The sequence below is a fragment of the Bos taurus genome, chromosome 24, assembly GCF_002263795.3.
Source record: "Bos taurus isolate L1 Dominette 01449 registration number 42190680 breed Hereford chromosome 24, ARS-UCD2.0, whole genome shotgun sequence".
Classification (NCBI taxonomy): domain Eukaryota; kingdom Metazoa; phylum Chordata; class Mammalia; order Artiodactyla; family Bovidae; genus Bos; species Bos taurus.
This window is the reverse complement of record NC_037351.1, coordinates 21,394,355-21,419,729: the sequence shown is the minus strand read 5'-3', so window position 1 is coordinate 21,419,729 and position 25,375 is coordinate 21,394,355. Positions and strand designations below refer to the sequence as shown.

Here is a 25,375-nt window from a genome sequence, read left to right as displayed (position 1 = left end):
CTTTGTGATCTAGAAAGTGCAATTTTTTTAAGTTGTATTAAAAACTTCCACTGTGATTATGGATTTGACAGTTTCTCTGGTGGCTCAGATGGTACAGCACCTGCCTACAATGCAGGAGACCCAGGTTTGATCCCTGGGTTGGGAAGATCTTCTGCAGAAGGAAATGGCAATCCACTTCAGTACTCTTGCCTGGAAGATCCCATGGACAGAGGAGCGTGGTAGGCTACAGTCCATGGAGTCACAAAGAGTCAGATACGACTGAGCGACTTCACTTTCTTTTCTTTCTTTCTATATCATTCTGTTAGTTTATTTTTCAAGGTTGATGCATTGGATGCATTTAAGACAATTTACCGTGTGTGTGTGTGTGTGCATATGCACATGTATTTTTTAAACTCAGCGTTCACTGTATCTTTATTGACTTTCTTCCTCCTGATTTTGATATTGTTATGTCACTTTTAGTTTTCTGATTTTCCTGATGCGTCTTTTTTCCCTTTTTTATTTATAGCCATCTGTATAATTTTTGTTTTAGGTGTACCTCTATTAAATGGCTGAATTTTATATTTTTAAATCACTCGAATAATCTTTGTTTTTAATAGTTGAGTTTGATGCATGTGCATTTATTGTGACTATTGATATATTTAGACTTCTTTAAGGCTGAACCAAATAAAATTGATATTCATTTTTGACTTATAGAAATGATAGCTTTATAAAAAGTTCAATGTAATAAATCATATTTTGTTTACCATCTTTATTTTTTTCTTCCCTGCAATACTAATTGCTACATTTTCAACTGGTAAAATTTTCAGTATTCATGTTTTTCTGTCACTTGGTTTGGAAGCTGCATGTTTTATTTTATTCCTTTAATGGTGAGATCTGGGCCCGTTGTAGTCTGTCAAGGTGTAAATTTACCTGTGTGCTCAGTGTATATAGTGTCCTTTTGATCCGAACAGTCATGTTATTTTTCACTTTTAGGACATTTCTAGTTTTAATCTCAAATTTTGTGGTGTCACTGTGCCCTCCAGTCTATTCTTCTGGAACTGCTCCTGTGCACATACTAGGAACTTCTTAATCTACACTGTTAGTTTTTCTCACTTTTGGAATTTTATCTAGATGAATTTCTCATAAATATCTTGATACCGTCAAAGTCTGGGTCTGCTGTTTACTGGCTTTGTGGCTTTGGACAAGTTCCTTGACCTTTCCATAACTCAGGTTCCTTATCTGTACAGTCAGGACACTTAACAGGGGTTGTTGGAAGACTCTAGTGCTTTGAATACTCGCTGGTCTAGGATGCAGAGAAGGCCTCTGTCCAGAGAATGAGCTCTCCATCCCAGTGCAATTCTCAGGAAAAGGCGACTCGAAGCATGCTTTTCCATCTTCACTCTTTTTTACTCTTCACTGTCTGGCTTCTGAAGTGTATTCACAATGCCCTGTTAAATGAAAACTCTCAGACTGATAGTTAAGTACCCCTCCATTGAGCTGGACAAAGCTGGCCAACAGGTGCTTTTCAGACCAATTCCCCAGAGGTGGAAGAGGAGTAGTGTGGGGCATCGCCTAGAGAGCAGCCTTTTCGCCCCCTTATCTGAATCCAGAAAAGCCTTGGTTGTCTTACGAGGCTTAACTCCTCGTATAGCTGGAGTGTCAGGTCACCTTGCAGCAGAACCTTTACCACCTTATAGGATCTCCAAGGACACGTTTTTAAAGGCAGCTGTAGCAAAGAAGAACATTGTTCCAGTGTCAAGAAGAATTCAATAGAATTAACACTCAAAGAAAACCTTTGTAATGTGTAATCTTAGGGAAGAAGATTAACAAGTTCAAGGCATCTAATTTGGCAATTCCATCCTATATAATTAGTCTCAGATGATTAAGAACTAACAATAATACTACTTATTGAGTGTTTATTATGTAACAGGGGCTATACACATTACTACCCTGGTGGGTAGTATGCCGTTTACAGATGGGGTAACTCTCAGACCAGAAGGAGCTTCTCTTAGGGCTCTTTCTTTGTGATTCTAGTGCACACTTCCAGTTCTGGAGTTGCCTTTGAGTGCAGCCTGGCTAATACCAGAAGGAGAAAAATGGAAAACTCACCACTGGTTGGATGGAACTTCAAATTACCATCTCCTTTGCCAGTTGACCTGCTACCATTCACATTTCAGTGTCCTGTCAAACAGCTGCTCCATGCATTCTGTCCAGGAGTTATGGTTTCACCCACTGGAAGTAACAGAGTGGCATGCACTTATTCCATCTTTCCTGGAACCAGAAAATATACCCATTTAAAGTGTATGATGCAGTGATTTTAAGTATTTATTAATAACTGCAGTAAACTTGCAGAGTTATGCTGGTATCACCACTCTTAGAAAGTTTGTTGTTCAGTTGCTCAGTCATGTCTGACTCTTTGCGACCCCATGAACTGCTGCACACCTGGTTTCCCTGTCCTTCACTATCTCCTGGGTTTGCTTAAACTCATGTCCATTGAGTCCATGATGCCATCCCACCATCTCATTCTCTGCCACCCCCTTCTCTTCCTGCCTTCAATCTTTACCAGCATCAGGGTCTTCTAAATGAGTCGACTCTTCGCATTAGGTGGCCAAAGTATTGGAGCTTCAGCTTCAGCATCAGTCTTTCCAATGAATATTCAAGACTGATTTCCTTTAGGATTGACTAGTTTGATCTCCTTGCTGTCCAAGGGACTCTAAAGAATCTTCTCCAGCACCCCAGTTTGAAAGCATCAGTTCTTTGGCACTCAGCCTTCTTTATGGGCCAGCTCTCACATCCATACATGACTACTGGAAAAGCCATAGCTTTGACTATACAGACCATTGTTGGCAAAGTGATGTCTCTGCTTTTTAATACGCTGTCTAGGTTTGTCATAGCCTTTCTTCCACGGAGCAAACTCTTTTAATTTCGTGGCTACAGTCATCATCCACAGTAATTTTGGAGCCCATGAAAATAGTCTGCCACTGTTTCCATTGTTTCCCCATCTATTTGCCATGAAGTGATGGGACCAGATGCCATGGTCTTAGTGTTTTGAATGTTAAGTTTTAAGCTGCCTTTTTCACTCTCCTCTTTGACCTTCATCAAGAGGCTCTTTAGTTCCTCTTCACTTTCTGTTATTAGGGTGGTGTCATCTGCATATCTGAGATTATTGATATTTCTCCTGACAATCTTGATTCCAGTTTGAGCTTCCTCCAGCCAGCATTTTGCATGATGTACTCTGCATATAAGTTAAATAAGCAGGGTGACAACATATAGCCTTGACATACTCCTTTCCCAATTTGGAACCAGTCTGTTGTTCCATGTCCAGTTCTAACTGTTGCTTCCTGACCTATGTACAGTTTTCTCAGGAGGCAGGTAAGGTGGTCTGGTATTCCTGTCTCTTTAAGAATTCTCCACAGTTTGTTGTGATCCACACAAAGGCTTTAGCATAGTCACTGAAGCAGAAGTAGATGTTTTTCTGGAATTCCCATGCTTTTTTTTTTTATGATCCAGGGGATGTTGGCAGTTTGAGTTCTGGTTCCTCTGGCTTTTCTAAATCCAGCTTGTACATCTGGAAGTTCTAGATTTACCTACTGTTGAAATCTATCTTGAAGGATTTTGAGCATTACCTTGCTAGCATGTGAAATGAGCACACAATTGCACTCATTTGGAAAATTTTTATTCACCCCAAAAAAGTCTGTGGTGTGCATTTGTAGTCACTCTCCATTCCCACTCTCAGCCCCAGGTTAAAGTTATCACTAATGTGCTCTATTTATGTAGACTTGCCTTATCTGGCCATTTCATATAAACGGAATCACATAATATGAAGTCTTTGTGTCTGAGTCCTTTGAGGATAATGTTTCTGGGATTCTCCCAATTGTGGCATGTCCCCTTTGTTCCTTTTTATTTCCCAGTGTTATTCAGCTGTGTAGATGTTACTTCTGTCACCAGTTGATGGACATTTGAATTGTTCCCCTTTTTTAGCTATTATGAGTAATGTTACTAAGAACATTTGTATATAGGAGTTTGTGTGGATGTATGTTTTTGTTTTTCTTGGGCAAATTCCCAATTGCAGCGTCTTATAATACTCTTTATTTAAGAAATTGGCAAACTGCTTTCCAGAGCAGCTGTACCATTTACACTTCCACCAGCAGTGTGTGAGGGTCCTAGTTTCTCCACATCCTTTCCAATGCTTCTTTTTTACTATAGTCACTTTACTGGGTGTGTAATTTTAATTGGGGTTTATCTAATGATATCGGGGTTCTTTTTATGTACTTATCAGCCATTTTTATATCTTTAATGAAATGTCTTTTCAAATATGTTGCCCATTGTAAGTTAGATTATTTGATTTCCTGTTGCTGAGTTGCATCAACTCTTTATATATTCTGGACAAATTATAAATATCAGACATGTGATTTCAAAATATTTTCTTAATTTGTGGCTTATGCTTTCCATTTCCTTAATGGCTTAATGGTACCTTTAGGTACAGAATGTGCTCATTGGCACAGAAAAATTTAATTTTAATGAAATCATATTTATTGGTTGTCTCTTTTATGGATTGTGCTTCTAATGTCACATCACACTTTATGGATGCCTGCTCTCTACTTCTTCTCAAAATTGTACTAGTCCAAAACTCAGAAGTGCACTGTGGGTACAGGAAGAGAGCCCCAGAAGTAGCCCTCTCTGGTCTGAGATACAAAAAGAGGGTCTCTTAAGGTTCGCTTCTTTTAACTTTTTTTTTTCTCCAATCTTCCCTATACTCTCAGCCCCTAGGCAATATTGTCAAGGCACACAGCCCTGAGAGCAGTGGCCAGGGAAGCAACTAAACATCTGAGGAAGGGAAATCCTCTCTTTGACTAGAAGAACTCTGGTCTCCAGAGCATGTGTAGAATTCCCATTGCTTTTCTTTTTCTGTCTCCCACAGTTTGACCTGAAACATAGATACAGTCTTGGGAAATATGCAGCAGAGAGAGGAAACTAATTCCTCATTCTCTAGCTATGTTGGAAGACTCAACATAAAAGATGTCAGTTCTCCAGTACGGGGATTCCTTAAAAAACTAGGAATAAAATTACCATATGGCCCAGCAGTCCCACTACTTGGCACATACCCTGAGAAAACCATAATTCAAAAAGACACATGAACACAGTGTTCACTGAAGCACTTTTTACAATAGTCAGGATATGGAGGCAATGTCCTGACATGGAAGCATAGATGTCCATTGACAGATGAATGGATGAAAGTTGTGGCACATATGTACAATGGACTATTACTCAGGCATAAAGAGAAGTAAATCTGAGTTAGTTCTAGTAAGGTAGATGAACCTGCAGCCTGTTACACAGAGTGAAGTAAGGCAGCATGAAAAATATCATCAGATCAGATCAGTCACTCAGTCATGTCCGACTCTTTGCGACCCCATGAATCGCAGCACACCAGGCTTCCTTGTCCATCACCAACTCCCGGAGTTTACTCAGACTATGTCCATCAAGTCAGTGATGCCATCCAGCCATCTCATCCTCTGTCGTCCCCTTCTCTTGCCCCCAATCCCTCCCAGCATCAGAGTCTTTTCCAATGAGTCAACTCTTCACATGAGGTGGCCAAAGTATTAGAGTTTCAGCTTTAGCATCATTCCTTCCAAAGAAATCCCAGGGCTGATCTCCTTCAGAATGGACTGGTTGGATCTCCTTGCAGTCCAAGGGACTCTCAAGAGTCTTCTCCAACACCACAGTTCAAAAGCATCAATTCTTCGGTGCTCAGCCTTCTTCCCAGTTCAACTCTCACATCCATACATGACCACAGGAAAAACCATAGCCTTGACTAGACAGACCTTTGTCGGCAAAATGTCTCTGCTTTTGAATGTGCTATCTAGGTTGGTCATAACCTTCCTTCCAAGGAGTAAGCGTCTTTTAATTTCATGGCTGCAGCCACCATCTGCAGTGATTTTGGAGCCCAGAAAAATAAAGTCTGACACTGTTTCCACTGTTTCCCCTTCTATTTCCCATGAAGTGATGGGACCGGATGCCATGATCTTCGTTTTCTGAATGTTGAGCTTTAAGCCAACTTTTTCACTCTCCTCTTTCACTTTCATCAAGAGGCTCTTTAGTTCTTCTTCACTTTCTGCCATAAGGGTGGTGTCATCTGCATATCTGAGGTTATTGATATTTCTCCCAGCAGTCTTGATTCCAGCTTGTGTTTCTTCCAGTCCAGCGTTTCTCATGATGTACTCTGATATAAGTTAAATAAACAGGGTGACAATATACAGCCTTGACGTACTCCTTTTCCTATTTGGAACCAGTCTGTTGGTCCATGTCCAGTTCTAACTGTTGCTTCCTGACCTGCATACAAATTTCTCAAGAGGCAGATCAGGTGGTCTGGTATTCCCATCTCTTTCAGAATTGTCCACAGTTTACTGTGATCTACACAGTCAAAGGCTTTGGCATAGTCAATAAAACAGAAATAGATGTTTTTATGGAACTCTTTTGCTGTTTCCATGATTCAGCAGATGTTGGCAATTTGATCTCTGGTTCCTCTGCCTTTTCTAAAACCAGCTTGAACATCAGGAAGTTCAGGGTTCACATATTGCTGAAGCCTGGCTTGGAGAATTTTAAGCATTACTTTACTAGCATGTGACATGAGTGCAATTGTGCGGTAGTTTGAGCATTCTTTGGCATTGCCTTTCTTTGGGATTGGAATGAAAACTGACCTTTTCCAGTCCTGTGGCCACTGCTGAGTTTTCCCAATTTGCTGGCATATTGAGTGCAGCACTTTCACAGCATCATCTTTCAGGATTTGGAATAGCTCAACTGGAATTCCATCACCTCCACTAGCTTTGTTCGTAGTAATGCTTTCTAAGGCCCACTTGACTTCACATTCCAGGATGTCTGGCTGTAGGTGAGTGATCACACCATCGTGATTATCTGGGTCATGAAGATCTTTTTTGTACAGTTCTTCTGTGTATTCTTGCCATCTCTTCTTAATATCTTCTACTTCTGTTAGAGCCATACCATTTCTGTCCTTTATTGAGCCCATCTTTGCATGAAATGTTCCTTTGGTATCTCTGATTTTCTTGAAGAGATCTTTAGTCTTTCCCATTCTGTTGTTTTTCTCTATTTCTTTGCATTGATCACTGAAGAAGGCTTTCTTATCTCCTTGCCATTCTTTGGAACTCTGCATTCAGATGCTTATATCTTTCCTTTCCTCCTTTGCTTTTCGCTTCTCTTCTTTTCACAGCTATTTGTAAGGCCTCCCCAGACAGCCATTTTGCTTTTTTGCATTTCTTTTCCATGCGGATGGTCTTGATCCCTGTTTCCTGTACAATGTCATGAACCTCATTCCATAGCTCATCAGGCACTTTATCTATCAGATCTAGGCCCTTAAATCTATTTCTCACTTCCACTGTATAATCATAAGGGATTTGATTTAGGTCATACCTGAATGGTCTAGTGGTTTTCCCTACTTTCTTCAATTTCAGTCTGAATTTGGCAATAAGGAGTTCATGATCTGAGCCACAGTCAGCTCCTGGTCTTGTTTTTGCTGACTGTATAGAGCTTCTCCATCTTTGGCTGCAAAGAATATAATCAATCTGATTTCAGTGTTGACCATCTGGTGATGTCCATGTGTAGAGTCTTCTCTTGTGTTGTTGGAAGAGGGTGTTTGTTATGACCAGTGCATTTTCTTGGCAAAACTCTATTAGTCTTTGCCCTGCTTCATTCCGTATTCCAAGGCCAAATTTGCCTGTTACTCCAGGTGTTTCTTGACTTCCTACTTTTGCATTCCAGTCCCCTATAATGAAAAGAACGTCTTTTTGGGGTGTTAGTTCTAAAAGGTCTTGTAGGTCTTCATAGAACTGTTCAACTTCAGCTTCTTCAACTTCAGCATTACTGGTTGGGGCATAGACTTGAAAAATATCATATATTAATGCATACATATATATGGAATCTAGAAAAATGTTACTAATGAACTAATTTGCAGGACAGGAATACATAGACACATACATAGACACGTAGGACACAGAGAGACTTGTGGACACAGCAGGGGAAGAAGGGATGAAATTGAGAGAGTAACATTGAAACATACACATTACCCTATGTGAAATAGATAGCTAGTGGGAACTTGCTGTAAAACACAGAAAGCTCACCCAGTGCTCTGTGACAACCTAGAGGTGGGATGGGGTGGGGGGTAGGAGGGAGGTTCAAGAGGGAAGGGACATATGTATACTTACGGCTGATTCGCACTGTTGTATGGCAGAAAGCAACACAACATTGTGAAACAGTCATCCTCCAATTAAAAATGTTCTTTAAAAACAGATGCATAGTAGCCCCTCAAAAAAAGATGTCAGTTCTCCTCAGTAGATGTTCGGTGAAATTCCATTCAGAATCCGAGCAAGGGATTTACATTTTTATTTGAAAAGGCAAAAGAAATAGAATAACTAAAATAAATTTGAAAATGATGAATAAATTTGGAGGAAATACATTACGCAATTCAAAGCCTTTCTATAAAGCTGCAGTAATCGACTTATGATGTTGGCAAAAAGATAGATGTATGGATTAATGGGATAAGATAGCTCAGAAATAGACCCATATGAAAATGGCTCTTTTTAAATTTTATTTTATTGAAGAATAGTTGATTTACAATGTTGTGTTAGTTGTATAGCAAAGTGATTCAGTTTTATATAAATATATATTCTTTTTCATTATGGATTATTAGAAGACATTGAAAATAGTTCCCTGTGCTATACAGTGGGACCTTGTTGTTTGTTTGTTTTATATATAGTAGTTTGTATATGCTAATCCCAAACTTCTGATTTACCCCTCTCCCACCCCCTTTCCTCTTTGGTATTTGTTTGGTTTATTTTGTGAGTCTGTGAGTCTGTTTTTATTTTGTAGATATGTTCATCTGTATCATATTTTAGATTCCACTTAAAAGTGATATCATATGGTATTTGTTTTTCTCTTTATGACGTATTTCATTTAGTATGATAATCTCTTGACTTCCTAGGTGGCGCTAGTGGTAAAGACCTGCCTCCTAATGCAGGAGACAAGAGACACTGGTTCTATCCCTGGGTCGGAAGATTCCCTGGAGGAAGGCATGGCAACCCACTCCAGTATTCTTGCCTGGAGAATCTGGTGGACAGAGGAGCCGGGTGGGCTACAGTACATAGGGTCGCAAAGAGTCAGATATGACTGAAGCAACTTAGCACTCAATGATAATCTCTGGGTCCATCCATGTTGGTGCACATGGTATTATTTCACTCTTTTTATGGCTGAATAATATTCCATTATATATATTCTTTATCCATTCATCTATTGATAGACATTTAGGTTGCTCCCATGTCTTATGTGTGTACTAAGTCACTTCAGTCATGTCCAACTCTTTGCAACCCCATGAACTGTTACCCCCGAGGCTCCTCTGTCCATAGATTCTCCAGGCAAGAATACTGGAGTGGGTTGCCATGCCCTCCAGGGAATCTTCCCGACCCAGGGATCCAACCCACATCTCTTGCATCTCCTGCATTGGCAGGCGTGTTCTTTACCACTGGCCCACCTGGGAAGCCCTGAGAACCACTGCTCTGTATTATTCCTTTTAAATAAAGTTGTTAAAAAGACAAAATTCATCTGTAATGCTAGCGGTCCACAGGAGTGGTCACCTTGGAAACGGGTGCAGTGGGATCCCCCGTGGGGTTGGTAATGGTCTGTTTCTTCTTCTGGGTGCTGACTCCTTGATGCATTCACTTTGTAGAAACTCACTGAACTGTATACTTATAGTTGTCAACTTGTTTATGTATTTCAGTAAAAAGTTAAGACTCTTCTTTTCCCTCTCTTCCTAACCCACACCCTGTTGTTAAGTCTGTGTGTGGTCTTTCTGTTTTGTTTGTTTTTAAAGCAACATAGCCTTCCACTTGTGAGTTTTCATCCCCAAGGATGTGCTCAGTTGGGACATAGTGGAAGGAAACGGCTTCATAACACAGCCTGTGCTCATCCTTAGCTTGGTGTCTCCTTCCCTCAAAGGGTTACCATCCTTCCAGCCCCACAAGGACAGGTGGCCCCTTCAGGGGAGAAGCTTAGCTGGAATGCTGAAAGCCTCGCTGGTTCTCCTTAAGTAATGGCTTTCCCAGGTAGAGGGGAGTATGTGTGTGTGTGTTTACATGTTTGTGATCATTTATAAAGATTTTCCCATATTTTCTCTGTTTTCTGTTTTGTTTTTTTTTTTTACGAAATCGTGTGGGGTTTTTTAATAACTTTATTTATTATTTTATTGTCTTATTACTTCCTTACTATGCACTTATTACTTATTATGCATGGGGTCTTCACTGCTGCCTGAGGGCTTTCTCTAGTTGTGATGAGCGGGCCTACTCTTCATTGCAGTGTGCAGACTTCTCACGGCGGTGGGCCCTCTCGTTGCAGAGCACAGGCTCTGGGCACACGGACTTCAGTAGCTGCAGCACGCAGGCTCAGTAGTTGTGGTCACGGGCCCTAGACCTTGGGCTCAGTAGTTGTGGCACATGGGCTTAGTTGCTCTGCAGCATGTGGAATCTTCCCAGACCAGGGATGGGACCCATGTCCCCTGTGTTGGCAGGTGGTTTCTTACCCACTGTAACACCAGGGAAGTCCTGGGAGAATGTTTGTGACTTTGTATTTCTCTGAATGATTAAATTCAGTTTTTGGTTTAGGAAATTGTTATCCTTTTTGTCATCTGTTCTGGGTCCTAATACTCACTATGCTTTCTGATTCTTCCATCCTGCTGTGAATTGTTTCCATTTTAGTCTTCTTTATTTCCAGTGTTCCGTAGCCTTACTTCCTTTCCATACAACTTCAGAATTTAATTCCTTAACTTGTCGTCCTAGTAATAAAATCTGACTTAGCACTCCTCTTCTGCAGAGCCAGCACCTCCGAGTTTTCCATCATCTTTCTATTGGCTTCCCAGTTGTGCACCCAGTTGGCTTCCCAGCTAGCTACCATTTGTACATGCCAGATTTACCTAATCATCCTCTGAGTCTCACTGGATTTTGTTCTTTTTGTTGTTTTTGTAAGCTAGCTTTGTAGTCACCGTGGCTGTATTCTGTTTCCCAAAACTCATAGTAATCAGTAGGATTAGTTTGTGAAACAAGATGACTTATGACTGAATACGAATCAATGAAGCAATATCAGAATGTCCTGAGGCGCAGACCTTGATGTCTGGCTGCTCAGTGCTGCTGTCGCCCTCGGGTAGTCTGTTTCCAGTGGTTTCATCTAGCTCACAAGACTGAAAGATGAGACCATGTAGAACTAGTTTATTGATTCTGTGTGCAGATATTTTGGGTGTGTTTGGTCTTTTCCAGTGACTACATTTCTAGACACAGTCTATACTGAACAAGATGTGTGCTGAAATTGCGTTGTGGAACGGCAGCATCAAGATTGTGAAACTCACAGTCAGGCCCTGCCACTCCCTCCCTGGGTCCATCCTTGGCTTCTCATCTGTGAATTGTGGCTCCAAGTACCTCACAAAACTATTAGGAAGCTTCAGTGCCTGGTACTTAGTAGATAACTCAGTAAATATTAGTTCACTTCCTTTGTGGAAGGGAATCTTTTGCTTAGATTATTCAACTATAATAACTAAGCCTGTAGCGGTTCTGACTTTGTCTAATGGGGTTCTTGAGACCTGTTCTCTTTGGGATTAATGATACGGCCTTAGTACATTCTCCATTAAAAGGAATCAACAGAAGACATATCAGGAGAGGTGCCTGATTTTAAGAATATGATTAACATCTTTAAAATGGTTTTAGTCTAAGCATATATAACTTTAGGTACTGTTTTATTAAATGCAACATTAACCAAAACTTAAATAAATGAGAAGTTACTGAGAGTTGCACCACTAGAGCCAACTGCCTTTATTCCTCTGTCACCCCTCTTAGTCTGGGTTACTGGATTTTGCTGTCTTAACAGTTTTACAAAGACATTTGCTTTGTTTCCAGGTGTAAAACAAAGGTGTATCCAGATAACCTTCCTACAACCAGTGTGGTGATTGTTTTCCACAATGAGGCTTGGAGCACACTTCTGCGAACTGTCCATAGCGTCATTAATCGCTCACCAAGGCACATGCTAGAAGAAATTGTTCTAGTAGATGATGCCAGTGAAAGAGGTAAATTTTACATTTTAATGCCAATAATCCACATGTTTTGTCATTAGTGCTTATAAAACTAGCTGCCATCAATGATAGTTGCTATCAGTTTAACCTAATAATTTTATACAAGCTTCTAATTTATCCTAAAAGTTATTTATGACATTTGGACTCATTCACATATACAAACAATTTATACCCTTGTGAAACTTAAAATATTACTTTAATTAGCATTTAGTTGTATCACATCTTAATCTTGTTTTAAAAAGAGATAACTGTGTAAAAATTTATGCAAAACAGTGGGGGAGAAAAAAAAAACACTTAATTTTGTTAGGATTTTCTCTGTGGGGAGCTCAGCCTGGAGTCAGTGGAGAAAGACTGGCTCTGATTGAGAGCCATGAAGAGAGATTTAGTGCATGGACAGTGGGAATCGTCCCTGCCAGCAGAGCAGAGCCTCAGCTGGGCGAGTCCAAGTTCTCCAGGTTCTTTCTGGGTCTTGCCATGTTCTCCATTCCCAAGGTCAGGCGTGGTCCATAAAGGGGTGCACAAAAGGGTGATGAAGGGACTTGTGGGGGGTGGTGTATCGTATGTCTCTGATCTCATGATGAGTCTCTGCAATGGCTCTGGCCCAGACATTCTTCCACGAATCTCAGAATTTTTCACGGGCCTTTTTGTTTTTCACAGCACAGCTGTTTAGGATCATTGGTGTCATGTGCTTTCCCCAATATTCCTATACTCACATGAGAAAAATTTGGAGGGAACTACAGAAAATGGCTCTTCCTTCCTTAAGCAGCTTGAAACTTCATGACTCATCTTTTCAACCTTTTTTTGTTGTTATCTTCACCTTTCTTGCCTAATCTCTCATTGCATATGCTAAGATAGTTTAGTCAAGTATTATACCTTCTCCTTCCTGTGCCCACACTAAACATATACATTTAAGCATGATGAAATTTAATTACTTCCTGTCTTAACTATTGGGATTAATTTGCACATTGATAACAATTTAAATCTTCTTCCTTTGCCAGATTGTAGAAGTAAAACTAAATAAGTTACAGCCTTGCTGTCTCAAGGGCCTTGTAGCTTCCTTATTCTAATCAAGGAGATAGTTTATAATTGCATAAAACATTTAATAATAATATCTACTATAATTAATGTCAAAATGGATGAGAGCTGTTATAAACTAAGAATACCACACTTAAATAATTACTGTTGACAGTAGACATATAAATTTCACCTGAATAATTGTTAGCCAGGAATTAATTAATCCCTCTTTTAGAAAATTAGCCAAAGTTAGTTTAGCAGCGATATATAAAAACGTCTCTGTCCTCTGAGTGACTGACTTACATGTTGAAACTTGTGAAATTAAATGTTCCTCAAGGAGAGATATTTTTCCTCAGATGAAATGATTTGTTTTTATATTTCCCCCTGTTTTTGCCATCATTTTGTTGCAGGCCTGAGAAGGCTGTGTGAAATAGTAAGTTTTTGTGGGATGAGGCCTGATCAGAAAGATCCATGTGTCCACAACATGAAGTGGCAAAGAAAGTCACGTATCCCAGTTATTTTTTCCTCCCTCATGTAGGCCCTTCTGAATCACCATGGCCTGTGTAAACCTGTAATTGGAAACGTGTGGGCAGGTGTCTGCCTCCCTGCTCCGTCGGGCTCTTAGTCACTAAGCAGGTCTCCAAGTGTCACCACACAGCTCTCACAAAGAACTTGGTTCTTCTGTATCTTCTTGCCTGGAAAGCCTCAGGTATTCTGATCACCACTTCTGATATTTGGGAACCACTGGGCGTTGTGCTGTTGTGGTCATAGCTATAGTCTTGCTGCCCAGACTGAGAATGGTCTGACCTTCTTGTTTAGGTGGTAACTATGGGCCCAGGAACCAGAGCCAGCTCTCTAAGTCTGCCCCTTCCTACTCATGAGGCCCAGCCAAGGCACCATTATTTCTCACCCGACTGATGAAATAGACTAGTCTCCCCATAAACACTGTCTTCCTGAAGGAAGCTTTTAAACATTCGGACCAGACCACATCACTTCTCTGATGAAAACCTTTCCTTGAAACAAAGACCTACTATATAACACAGGGAACTATATCAGTTTCCTATAGTAACCTACAATTGAAAAAAATCTGAAAAACAACCTGTATGTAACTGAATCACATTGCTGTACACCTGAAAACATTGTAAATCAACTATACTTAAAAAAAAAAATCATTTATCTGAGGCCTGCAACTATACTTCAGTTAAAAACAAGCAAACAGCTTTCCTCTAAGGCCTGCATGTCCTGGTCTTTGCCTGCATCTCCAGTGTCATCTTGTAATTCCCTGCCCATCCTATCCCCACAGTTCAGCTCAGATGTTTCATCAGAGTCAAGTTACATTTAGAGAGGCCTTCCTTGACCTCCCAAGACCAGGTCATGTCCCACTGAACACCTCTCAGAACACTCTGTACTCCACAGCACCCCCCAGAGCTTTACCATTTTACACCCACCTCCACCCCCAAACCCCCAGGCAGGCACTATAACTCCATCAGGAAGGACTGTTTGCTCACCATTTTCTCCCCAGGGTCCACAGTGCCTGTTACATAGTAAGCAGTCCAGAATATATTCAGTGAATGAAGGAAAGAGTAATCCCCAGTCAGTTAATCCTTGTGTTTTCCTCCTTGTCTGCATAGAGTTCCGAACTAGCTTGTGTAGCATGTGTAGTCTGCTCATGGCCTCAGAGTACTGGATTTCACAGTTAACCTGCTGAGACATCAGTAGCTCCATTTATTAAGTATGAAGTAGGTGCTATAATTATCCCTATTTTATTGTTAAAGCAAAATGAGACTTAACCATAAACCTAGGGGTTGACCTCTTAGCTGCTATGTACTTCGTGTCTGTGATAACTTTACTGTTACAGGGTCTGAAATAAAGACAGAATCTGGATGAATCCCTAGTTCATGTTCAAAGTTATGCAGTTGTCATCTCAGAAGGGTATCTTAAGACTTAGAATTGATACAATGTTCTTAATCTGACATGACTATTGTTTTTCTTATTTTACACAAAAGGAAACAGGTTCTTATTTAAGTAGGGATTAGGAGTCAGGTTTATTAATATTACACTCTAAATTCCTTGCTCTTTCGAGTTCTAAGATTTCTCAGTTGTTGCCGGCAGCAGTGAAATTTTCCCTGACCTTTACTCTGCCAGCCTCGCACTGCCTGAGGTAGAGATGCCTTGGGATCCATTTATAGACTAATAGCTGTAAAGATATCTAATAAATAAGATTCTCCCTTATTTTTAGATGACGTTGTATCTTCTAATCATAATCAATTAACCCCCATGGCTTCATTTTCATAAAATGAGTTTTGAATAAATAGTTCCTAATCCCCCACCTAGTCCTGAGCACCTAATTTTCTGTCAGCTCTTAGGAAGACACCTAGTTTGTAGCCATATTGCATGAGAGCCACAAAGATGTCAAATAAAATGCCAAGAAAAGTTGTTGAATAGCAACTTTTTTGAGCTACCAGACCATGCATTTTTCATTTTAATTATTGACAGGACAGAGTATCGTAACTTTCAAAGATAACAGGACTCAGGGATTAGATTGCTCTAATTCTTAAGACGCACTTCAAACTTATTCTGGAAGGAAGACTTACTGGGAGATGCGTTGTGACACAGTTGCACTTGACTGGTCTAAGGTACTAGAATATAACTCATAACTCATCACATGAGATTCATCAAACTCTGAACATAAAGCAGTTTAACTGTGTATCAGGTCAAGCAATTCCACAGTCCTGAATTTTTCCCTTGGTTGTTTCCTTGTAGGATTTCTTGCTGTGGGTGAAAAGATGGGCTTTGAAGTCAGGCAGACCTGATTGGACTGTTGGATCTACTCCTTAATAAACTGTGTCATCTTGATCAGTTCATTTAATATTCTGAGTCTTAGAATTTCATGTCTAAAATAGGTTTAATAACATCTCACAGGGTCATTATGAGGATTAAATGAAATAAAGTCTGTAAAGAGCCTGGCATTATACGAAACAGACATAAAAGGGTAAAATGGTGCTTTTCATTGGGATTGGCATCACCGTCACCTTTTTACTCAGAATCAAATTATAGCTTTCTGGTTCATAGAATCATGGTTATCAGGTAGGAGTTCTCCCCATATTTTTCAGATACTCTTTTTAGCTCAGATATTTCAGAAAATGTGTTAGCAGACATGGAAATGATCGGTGTTCTGGTATAGTGGACATGAGGCCTTTTTTCTCTTTCTCTGTTTTCATAGCCCTGATTATTCCATTATTGACAGTCAGGTCTTACCACTTCCAGTGAGCAAGAACTATTTCACTCCTATTTGTCTTTCCCTCTCCAATATGTAGGAAGCCCTTTTGGTTCCCAAATTTAGAATTTATCCCCTTAATATACCCAGCCACCCTTATGGAGATCCCAAGGGTCAGAGGTAGTCATAGGCATCCTGGTAGCTCCATGTCAAGATTTTCCTTCCCTGGAGGGATTGTCCTTATACTTCTTGTATGGGGACAAGTTGGAAAGACATTTGCCCACCATCCATTGCTTCTCTGGCATAACTACCAGAAACTAACCTGATCTGCAACTTCTTTTCTCTGCCTTGAGGAAGTGGAGACTTTTCTGCTTTTTTCTTTTTTAAATTTATTTATTTGGCTGCACTGGCTTATAGTTATTGCACATGGGATCTTCAGTCTTCCTTACAGCATGCAGGATCCTTAGTCGCAGCTTGTGGGATCTAGTTCCCTGACCAGGGATTGAACCTGAGCCCCCTGCATTGGGAGTCCAAAGTCTCAGCCACTGGACCACCAGGGAAGTCCCCCTTGTCTGCTGTTTAAAGTCAGTTATGTACTCTGGAGGCAGGAAATCCTTGACTTAAGGGCACAGCCTCTCTCTCAACTCTCCAGGATAGCTGCTGATTTTCTTTTTCTTTTCAGTGCCATTCACTCTTGAAAGCTCTTTTACTTGGACCAAACGGTCTGTTAAGGTTTCTGTTTGGTCTTGCAGCTACTGCCCAGCATTCTAGCTTGACCTCACTCCCCACCTCCTGCAAGAAGAACTGCATAGTCAGAGACTGTGACAGTCTGTAAGACAATTCACTCCTGTCTTTGAAGAAACCACAGTTTTCTGAACTCTTAACAGCTATTGTGTATTCGTTCCTTCCCTCTATTGCGGTCTGGGTTTAATTCTCTTAAACCACCTTCTTTCTGTTCCTGTTCCTTAAGCGTGATTTAAAAAAAAGAATTGAGCCTGACAGAAAGCTCCTTCAAGAAATGTGGTAACATGCCTTTGACTGAGCCTGACCCCAGAGGCTCTCCCCTAATTCCTCGCGTAACAAAGGAGAGGCAGTTCTGGGACATTCTCTCAGGAAATAAAAAGCCTTCCTGGGTGAACTGGGTTTGTGAGTCAGGGAGCCTCACCTACAGTGCTTAGTAAATACATGTTGAATGAATACTGCAATCCAAAGTTGCTTTCCACCTGGGCAATGCCAGCTCACAGGTTTTTCATGTTATTTTCTTATTGTTTTATTCCTTTTCAGACTTTTTAAAAAGACCTCTAGAGAGTTACGTGAAAAAATTAAAAGTACCCGTTCACGTCATTCGAATGGAGCAGCGTTCTGGATTGATCAGAGCTAGGTTAAAAGGTGCTGCTGTGTCTAAAGGCCAAGTGATCACCTTTTTAGACGCGCACTGTGAGTGCACAGTGGGGTGGCTGGAGCCTCTCTTAGCCAGGATCAAACATGACAGGTAATTTTATGGGATTTATAAATTATTTTCATTGCCTTTGTGTTAAACTATGGTAAGTTGCAAAATTCTGTTTTTAAATAAATATAAAAATATTTTCATCTGAGTTTTCCTTTTAAATGCCTTTGAAAAGTGAGTGTGCTCAGTTCCTGATCGTGTCCAACTCTCATGACCCCATGGACTGTAGCCCACCAGGCTCCTCTATGCATGGGATTTTCCTGGCAAGAGTACTGGAATGGTACCAAAGAGTCTTTCCAGTACTCTTTCCCATTTCCTTCTCCAAGGGATCTTCCCAACCCAGGGATCGAACCCACATCTCCTGCATTGGCAGGCGGATTGTTTACCACTGAGCCACCTGAGAAGCCCCATGAAGAGTGCTCTAGACTAAATGTGAAGACCACATTCTAAAGCTTGGAAGCACTGTTTGCAGACTGTCTTGTTAGTGAGGATGGGTTAGGAAACATGTTGTTAGGATGTTTATTGTCTGCTCTCTTCACTGAACAGGAGTAGAACATATAGACACTTATCTCAGGGGCGGTAGGATAAAAAGCCCTGTACTCGTCCCTGCTCTCTAAGGCTGACACGAGGGTGCGGGCAGGTCATCTGCTCTCTGTCTGCATCTTTACTGAGGCTGTATCTCTCAGCCTGTAGCACAGAGTTAAAGGGGGTGAGGAGATACACGTTGCCTCTAAAATGCTTGATTGTATATGAAAATAAGCACTGTAATGTTGGCTAGTACAGGTGGAACATTGGGAGCAGTGCAAGCTCATGGTTGTAGTCTTTCATGATGCAGTTGTCAAAGAATTGTCTACTGCTGGGCTCTGGCTTTAGTTCCTAGATATCAGGAAAAAACCTAACTTCATTCTGCAGGACCTAGGTTTGTTGCATTTCTGCTTGCCATTGCAGTTTGAACCAGAGGCTGGCTGTGTCAACTTAACATTAAGATTTAGATTTCAGCAGGGTGTAAACTATTATTAGTCAAGTTGAGCATGCATGCATGCTAAGTTGCTTCAGTCGTGTCCGACTGTTTATGATCCCATGGTCTGTCGGGCTCTTCTGTCCATGGGATTCTCCGGGCAAGAATACTGGAGTGGGTTGCTATGCCCTCCTCAGGGGACCTTCCCAACCCAGGGGTTGAACCCGAGTCTCTTATGTTTCCTGCACTGGCAGGCGGGTTCTTTAATACTAGCGCCACCTGGGAAGGCCCCAAGTTGAGCTTAGTGGGAGCTTGTCATTGCATCTATTCTGTTTGTAAGCAAATGCTGGACCTACATCTCTTCCCCTTTCAAAGATGAATTGCCTGGGCAATGAGAAGATACAGTAGCTTTAGGAAGGAGAACACTGCCTGAAAAAGACATAGGATATCTGTAAATTGTTTTCTGTATGTAACAAATGACTGATTCAGGAAGTGTTTTCTTGTGTAAAGACAGTCTGTAACCTTTATGAAGCAGGAGCCTAGACCCTTGGAGAAAGCAGTGTGAAGTGATGACAGAAATATGAAAGGGAAATTGCCTGAAATAACAAACACAACTTCCAGTTGGGCCGTATGGTAGATGAGGTATCCTGAACAACTTTTCCAACTGATAAAGCTAAATTCTGGATAAATACAAAACACAGTTTTAAGTGCATCACCAAGTTGGCACTAAAGTAAGAAATGTTGCAGCTCTCAGAACGAAGTACATACAAGTAAGTAGTCCAGACACTAAAGCCAGCTTTCACTTGTAGGGTTTCCTGCTGAACTTAGGGGATGTGGATCTTCTACCTTAAAAGACAAACAGATGGGAGGATAGGAGCCAAGGCTAGGGCTCTGCCTAGAGTGTGAAGACAAATAGCAAATATCTGCATAAAGCTAGGCTTCTGTTGTCTGTACTTCTGGGTTAGAATGAGAAATGAATTCTATCACACCAAAGGCAATCTGGCTGTTTGAACCTTGATATGGGGTGAAGGAGGGAAGACAGATCTCTCCTAAGAATTTGTAAGCAGGATACAGAAAAAGGGGATACCAGTTCAAAGTGTTTTTTGTGACTAGTATAACTTGATAAAATAAATCAGAAAAGAAGTACATGGAAAATTATTCAAACCCACTGGTGAAGCTTAATACGAAAATCTCACACCACCAGCAAACTGAATCCAACTGGGATTTATTAATATCATATCAACATATATAAAAACACAGGGGTCCCCAACTTCCAGGACCTAATGCCTGATGATCAGAGGTGGAGCTGATGTAATAAGAATAGAAATAAAATGCACAGTGAATGTAAAGCATTTGAATCATCCCAAACCCACACTGCCCCCACTCCAGTTTCATGGAAAAATTATCTTCCATGAAACCAGTCTCTGGTGCCAAAAAAGTGGGGACCACTGATAACATATCAGTATATATGTATATATAACACATCATTACTACTTGGTTTAGTTTAATATTACAAAACCAGTTCACAAAGTAGATGATAACGTATTTCTGAAACTGTGATTAAAACCCTGTCATTAAAACTCTATAATCACTTTAGTAGATACAGGGGAAAAAAATGTTCATTTATGATTAAAATGAACATTGATTTGTGATTTAAAATACTTAGTAAACTATTACAGAATGGAAATTTACAAATTTTAGAAAGAATAGCTAAACACACACATGTTAACTGGCAAACATAACAGAGAAATGTTGAAAGTGTTTTGCACAAGATAAGGATGCCCTGAATTATTTGCATTACTCAGTATTATTAGAAGCCTTAGATTTTGCAGTAATACAAGAATTAAATAAAAGGTGTAAGAATTGGAAAGGAAAAAAAATGAGTGCTATCAATTGCAAATGATGTGTTTTTTGCAAAGAAAAGTAATCTATACACAAAGTAGTAGAGATAAAAAGAATTTAGCAGTGTTGCCAAATATAAAATTACCACAGAAAAGTCGGTTGCTTTCTCCATAGCAGCAGGAATAGTTAGGAAATACAATGTAAAAAGAAGAAAAGAAATGATACCATTTATAATAGCAATGGAAATCATAGGCTGTGATTAGGAATATGTTTAACAAATGATGCATGAAATTGAAAATTGTTGAAATTCACTGGAAAATAATCTGAGCAGAGAGAAGGATAATATTAATGGATAGAAAAGTCAATATAAAAATGTCATTTCTCCCCACATTGATCTATAAATTCAGTGTGTTTTTAATTGAAATCTCAGCAGAATTTTCTTGGAGAAACTGGCTGATGCTGACATTTATATGGAAATACATGTTTTTTAAAAAAACAGCTAAAATACCCATGAAAAAGAAGAGTCAAGTACAACTGGGCCTGTCCTACTAGATATCAGGACTTATTTTAAAGCTGTTTAATTGTGGCAGTGATGTATTGATGCAGGGATTAGACTAGTGAAACAGAGCCAGTCCATATTTATGTGAAAACTTGACTTGTGACAGAGCTGGCCCTTATGATACAGCAGACTGTGAGATGAGTACCACTAGGACCGTTGGTTGCCCGTAAGGAAAATAAACGAAGTTGGATACTTGCTGCATGAAAACCCAAAATCAGTTTCATGAAGACTAAAGACAAATGTGAAAGGCAAAAATACAATTCATTTTGAAGATAATATAGGAGAATATGATTTTGGAGTAAGGAAAGATTTCTTAAATAAGACACCAGTCAGATGGGGAGGATACTCTAAAATGTGGCTCCCAATGGCTCTGAGAGGGGCAGTGTTCCTTAGAAGGAGCTGTGGTCATGTGTGGTTTTTCAGGTTCATAAAAATCGCAGTAACCAAAAGGAAAAATATTTTAGTGTGTATGATCAGACAATTTATATGAAGAAATACAAACTGCAATAAAAAGAACTCATTCTAATAATTAGAAAAATAAACTTTTTTAAACCTAGAGATACTGTTTAACATTATTATAATTACACAGTTGCAAGAAAATAGCATCCAAAGTTGATGGCATTATAAGGAAGCTGTATATACATATACATAAAACACTTTTGGAAAGTAGTAGTAAGCAGTGCCACAAAAAATTATTTAGAAGTTTACTCCTCAAGCAAAAGTGAAAAAATATATATGAACATGACCCCTTAGTTTCTTAATAGCAAAAATCTATAAGAAACACAAATGTCCAAAAGTCTATTTTTTAAGAAAGTTATTAGCTTAAAACTGTTAAATATGTAGTCATTAAAAGTGTTATTTTTTAATACTGTAGAAATATTTGAAGTACTTTTCATGTGGCAAAAAATGTAAAAAGTCCGAATGGAAAAGGGGTGGAAGGTTATTTTCGATGGGTTATAAATAAATAGGATAAATGATGCTAGCTTGGTAGGATAGAGTGGGGGATTTTTTTCACCATTGTCCTTAACATTATAGAATGCATTTTTATTTTAAAAACACTTAGTATATACTTGTTATGTAGTTGTTATGATAGACCTCAAAAAGGAAAGTTTTCAAAGATTTTTCATCTGCTTTTATGATTCCAGGAAGACAGTGGTCTGTCCCATCATAGATGTGATCAGTGATGACACTTTCGAGTACATGGCAGGTTCTGACATGACCTATGGCGGGTTCAACTGGAAGCTCAACTTTCGCTGGTATCCTGTTCCCCAAAGAGAAATGGACAGAAGGAAAGGTGATCGGACTCTTCCTGTGAGGTAATTGATTCATCAAACATTTTCCCCAAAATGTTACTGGCGGGGGATTGTGAAGCTTCGGGAATCACATTAGAAGGATTTTAAATGTATTTTGAAAGGCATGAAGGATTTGTTCACCATATGTGAAGTTAAGAGCCATTTTTCATTTATTTGAAGTAATATCATTATTTATTTGAAATAATGTCATTATTTCAAAGACGGGTTTCTTTTTTAAGTAAAAAAAAATAAGTTCAAATTTTTCATTTCTATAAATCTAGTGCCTATGAGAAATGATAGTGACATGCATATGTTCTTTCATTCCTACATGAACAGCAGTTTGTAAATCTGTAATTTATGCTTTAATTCAGTCACTAAGGATAATATTTAACTTAAACCATCCCTTCAGTAATTGTAAGTGCCAAGATGTGAAAGTATTGCCTAAAACTGGGTAATAAAATGTAAGACTTTAAATTCAGACATCTACCATCCTACAAGGTTAAAAAAAACTTGTTTCAAGTACAAAAATAACTAGAATTGACAAAAGTATAAAGGGATATCCATTAATACATTTCTGCTTTTTCATTTGTTCTGTATTTGGTCCTATATAGATTTTTTTTTTTCCCCCTCAGAAAGGGATAAAAAGCTTCATGCTATTGAGGACCTTTAGAGAGAGACCTTGAGCCTTCTGAGCCATCCTAGGATTTATTCTAATTGCATCAGCCTGTTGCTTCTGTAGTAATTGAGACTTGCTTTTTAGCCTTCTCCTCTCCTAGGCTCCCCAGATCTGTCTGCCTTTGAATTGAGTCCAGTTCTGACAGCTGGAGAAAGCTTTCACTAGTTCTATGCTCTTTGTCCCTAGCCAGCCCAAGTCCTCTCCTACTTTCCCAGTAAAGGGACTTTTTCACTCTTTGGCTGACAGTTCAAATCAGCATCTAAACCAAGGGTTGCTAAACATTTCATGGATGATAGACTTCTTTTTTATCAGAAAAATCTGATAAAAGCTAGGAGTCTTCCCTAAACTGGGGGGTGGGGCGGTAGGCGGGGATGTCTGTATAAATGCCTGTTTTACATGTATAACAGTTCTAGGAAAATTAGATGCCAAACCTAGGGGAGGAAACCCCTGCACTGAAGGATAATGCTGGGTGTCAGCCTATTTCCTTTGACTCCTAAGATATTAGGCTTTCTCATTCTTTTTTGTCTTCTAAAATCAAAGTAAGGCCTAACTTCTTGGTGGAAACAACTATTTCTTCTGTAAAAGCAAATGCTACCTCCCTCACCAGTGCATGGAATGAGGATGTTTTAGGGTTATGTAGGTGGCCAGTTCATCCTAAACTATTATCTACATGTGTCCTCTGTTCCTAGAATTTAATTACATTCTCCCTAGTTGGAACCCATTTTTCTCCCATACTCATTCTTCAAGTAAACCAGTACTTGGTATTCATTTATTTAAATCCTCCTTTGTTGTCATTTCTATGCTTAGTTCAACCTGTTCCCACTCACTCTGCATACCTGAGCCATGTTTTGTGGCAGAGAATTTACTGTACTTGGTCAGGATGATGATCCCCTTAGGAGGGATATATTGATTTATTCTGTACTTCATCTCCTTCCTTAAAGTTCAGGAAAAGAGCTGCATTGTTTTCATCCTGTTTAATCATACATCTTTGCAGTGTTTGCCACCCTTTAAAACCTGGTGTGCTAGAGCTGCTGATGTGAGTCTGTTTGGTTAACATGGTCAACTGCATTTTTAGCTGCTCGAAACTCTGGAGTGCATGACAGTTAGATGAAGAAGATTACAAGAAATAGCTTCAACTTAAGGAGTTTCAGGTGGAAGCTCAGTCAGGACCTGAGGATCAGGAATGGTACTGAAGACAGTAAGAGCCCTTGGGACCAGGCAAGGAAGGGTGTCCAGGAGGAGCTGTGACAGCGTGACTGGGGTGCAGGTCATATCTGGAAACCAAATAACTCAGCGTGAAAACAAAGCCCTTGGGGCCTGTGAAAGTTTCTGAAGAGTGTGAGAATCAGCATTTATTCCAAAGTTATCAACAGTTATAAAACTACTTTTAAAAGCAAAAACTGATAGTAAACTTTAAATTGTTGCAATTAACAGTATAGTGTTATGATTGCATTTCAGAACACCTACAATGGCAGGAGGCCTTTTTTCAATAGACAGAGATTACTTTCAGGAAATTGGAACATATGATGCTGGAATGGATATTTGGGGAGGAGAAAACCTAGAAATTTCCTTTAGGGTAAGTTACCTTTGAAAAAAGTAACCTGTATAACCTCAAATATGAATATGCTTTGAATATTCGTGTTCTTTCTAAAGAAAAAATAAAAAGTGAATTTAATATGAGTTTAATCAGACTTCACAGCCTTCAGCCCATAAAAAGTTTGTTGATACTATTAAAGTATCTTTCTAAAATTTTAAGCAAATAATTCAGTTCTATTAGTAGCTCACCTGTAAAATTTACATAGGATTCCCCAGTTGTCTTTACTTTCAAGGAGGTAATTCAAACTCTAAAAGTAAATAAAAATAACATGTAGTTCGTAAATGCTACTTTGTTCCTTAACTGCCAGAAACATGATTTTACCTTCTTTAATATGCTGTGTCCTTCTGGTTTGAGAATTGTTCTCTCTTATTTAAACCTGGCCACTTTACCAGCTTTCTGTTTTTCAATAAAAAGAAAAAGGCAAAAGAATTCTTAAATTATTCTAAATTAATTTAACCCAGTCAGCCTTAAGTCTTATGCATTTCATGTTCACAAAAATCAACTTATTTTTAGAATGATGTATATTTCTGAAAATAATGAACTTTAGACACATGGCTTCTTGGAAACCATAGTGAACTGCACAGAAGTCTAGCCCTGCTAGCTCACTGCATTCCTGGTGGATCACTTTGGTCTTTATAAGAGGAGAGGTTTGGACTCCAGAGCATCTTGGAGATCC

General features: G+C 39.5%; 1 protein-coding gene across 10 annotated transcripts in view; it reads left to right on the top strand.

The window, feature by feature from the left end:
* Positions 1 to 25,375, top strand: part of GALNT1 (polypeptide N-acetylgalactosaminyltransferase 1) — a 123,287-nt gene that overhangs the window by 78,267 nt on the left and 19,645 nt on the right. For all 10 annotated transcript variants that reach the window (XM_059880752.1, XM_059880753.1, XM_059880759.1 and 7 more), the window contains 4 exon segments: positions 11,925 to 12,091; positions 17,613 to 17,820; positions 22,280 to 22,450; positions 24,561 to 24,678. In XM_059880752.1, the coding sequence (XP_059736735.1) occupies positions 11,925 to 12,091; positions 17,613 to 17,820; positions 22,280 to 22,450; positions 24,561 to 24,678 (664 nt within the window).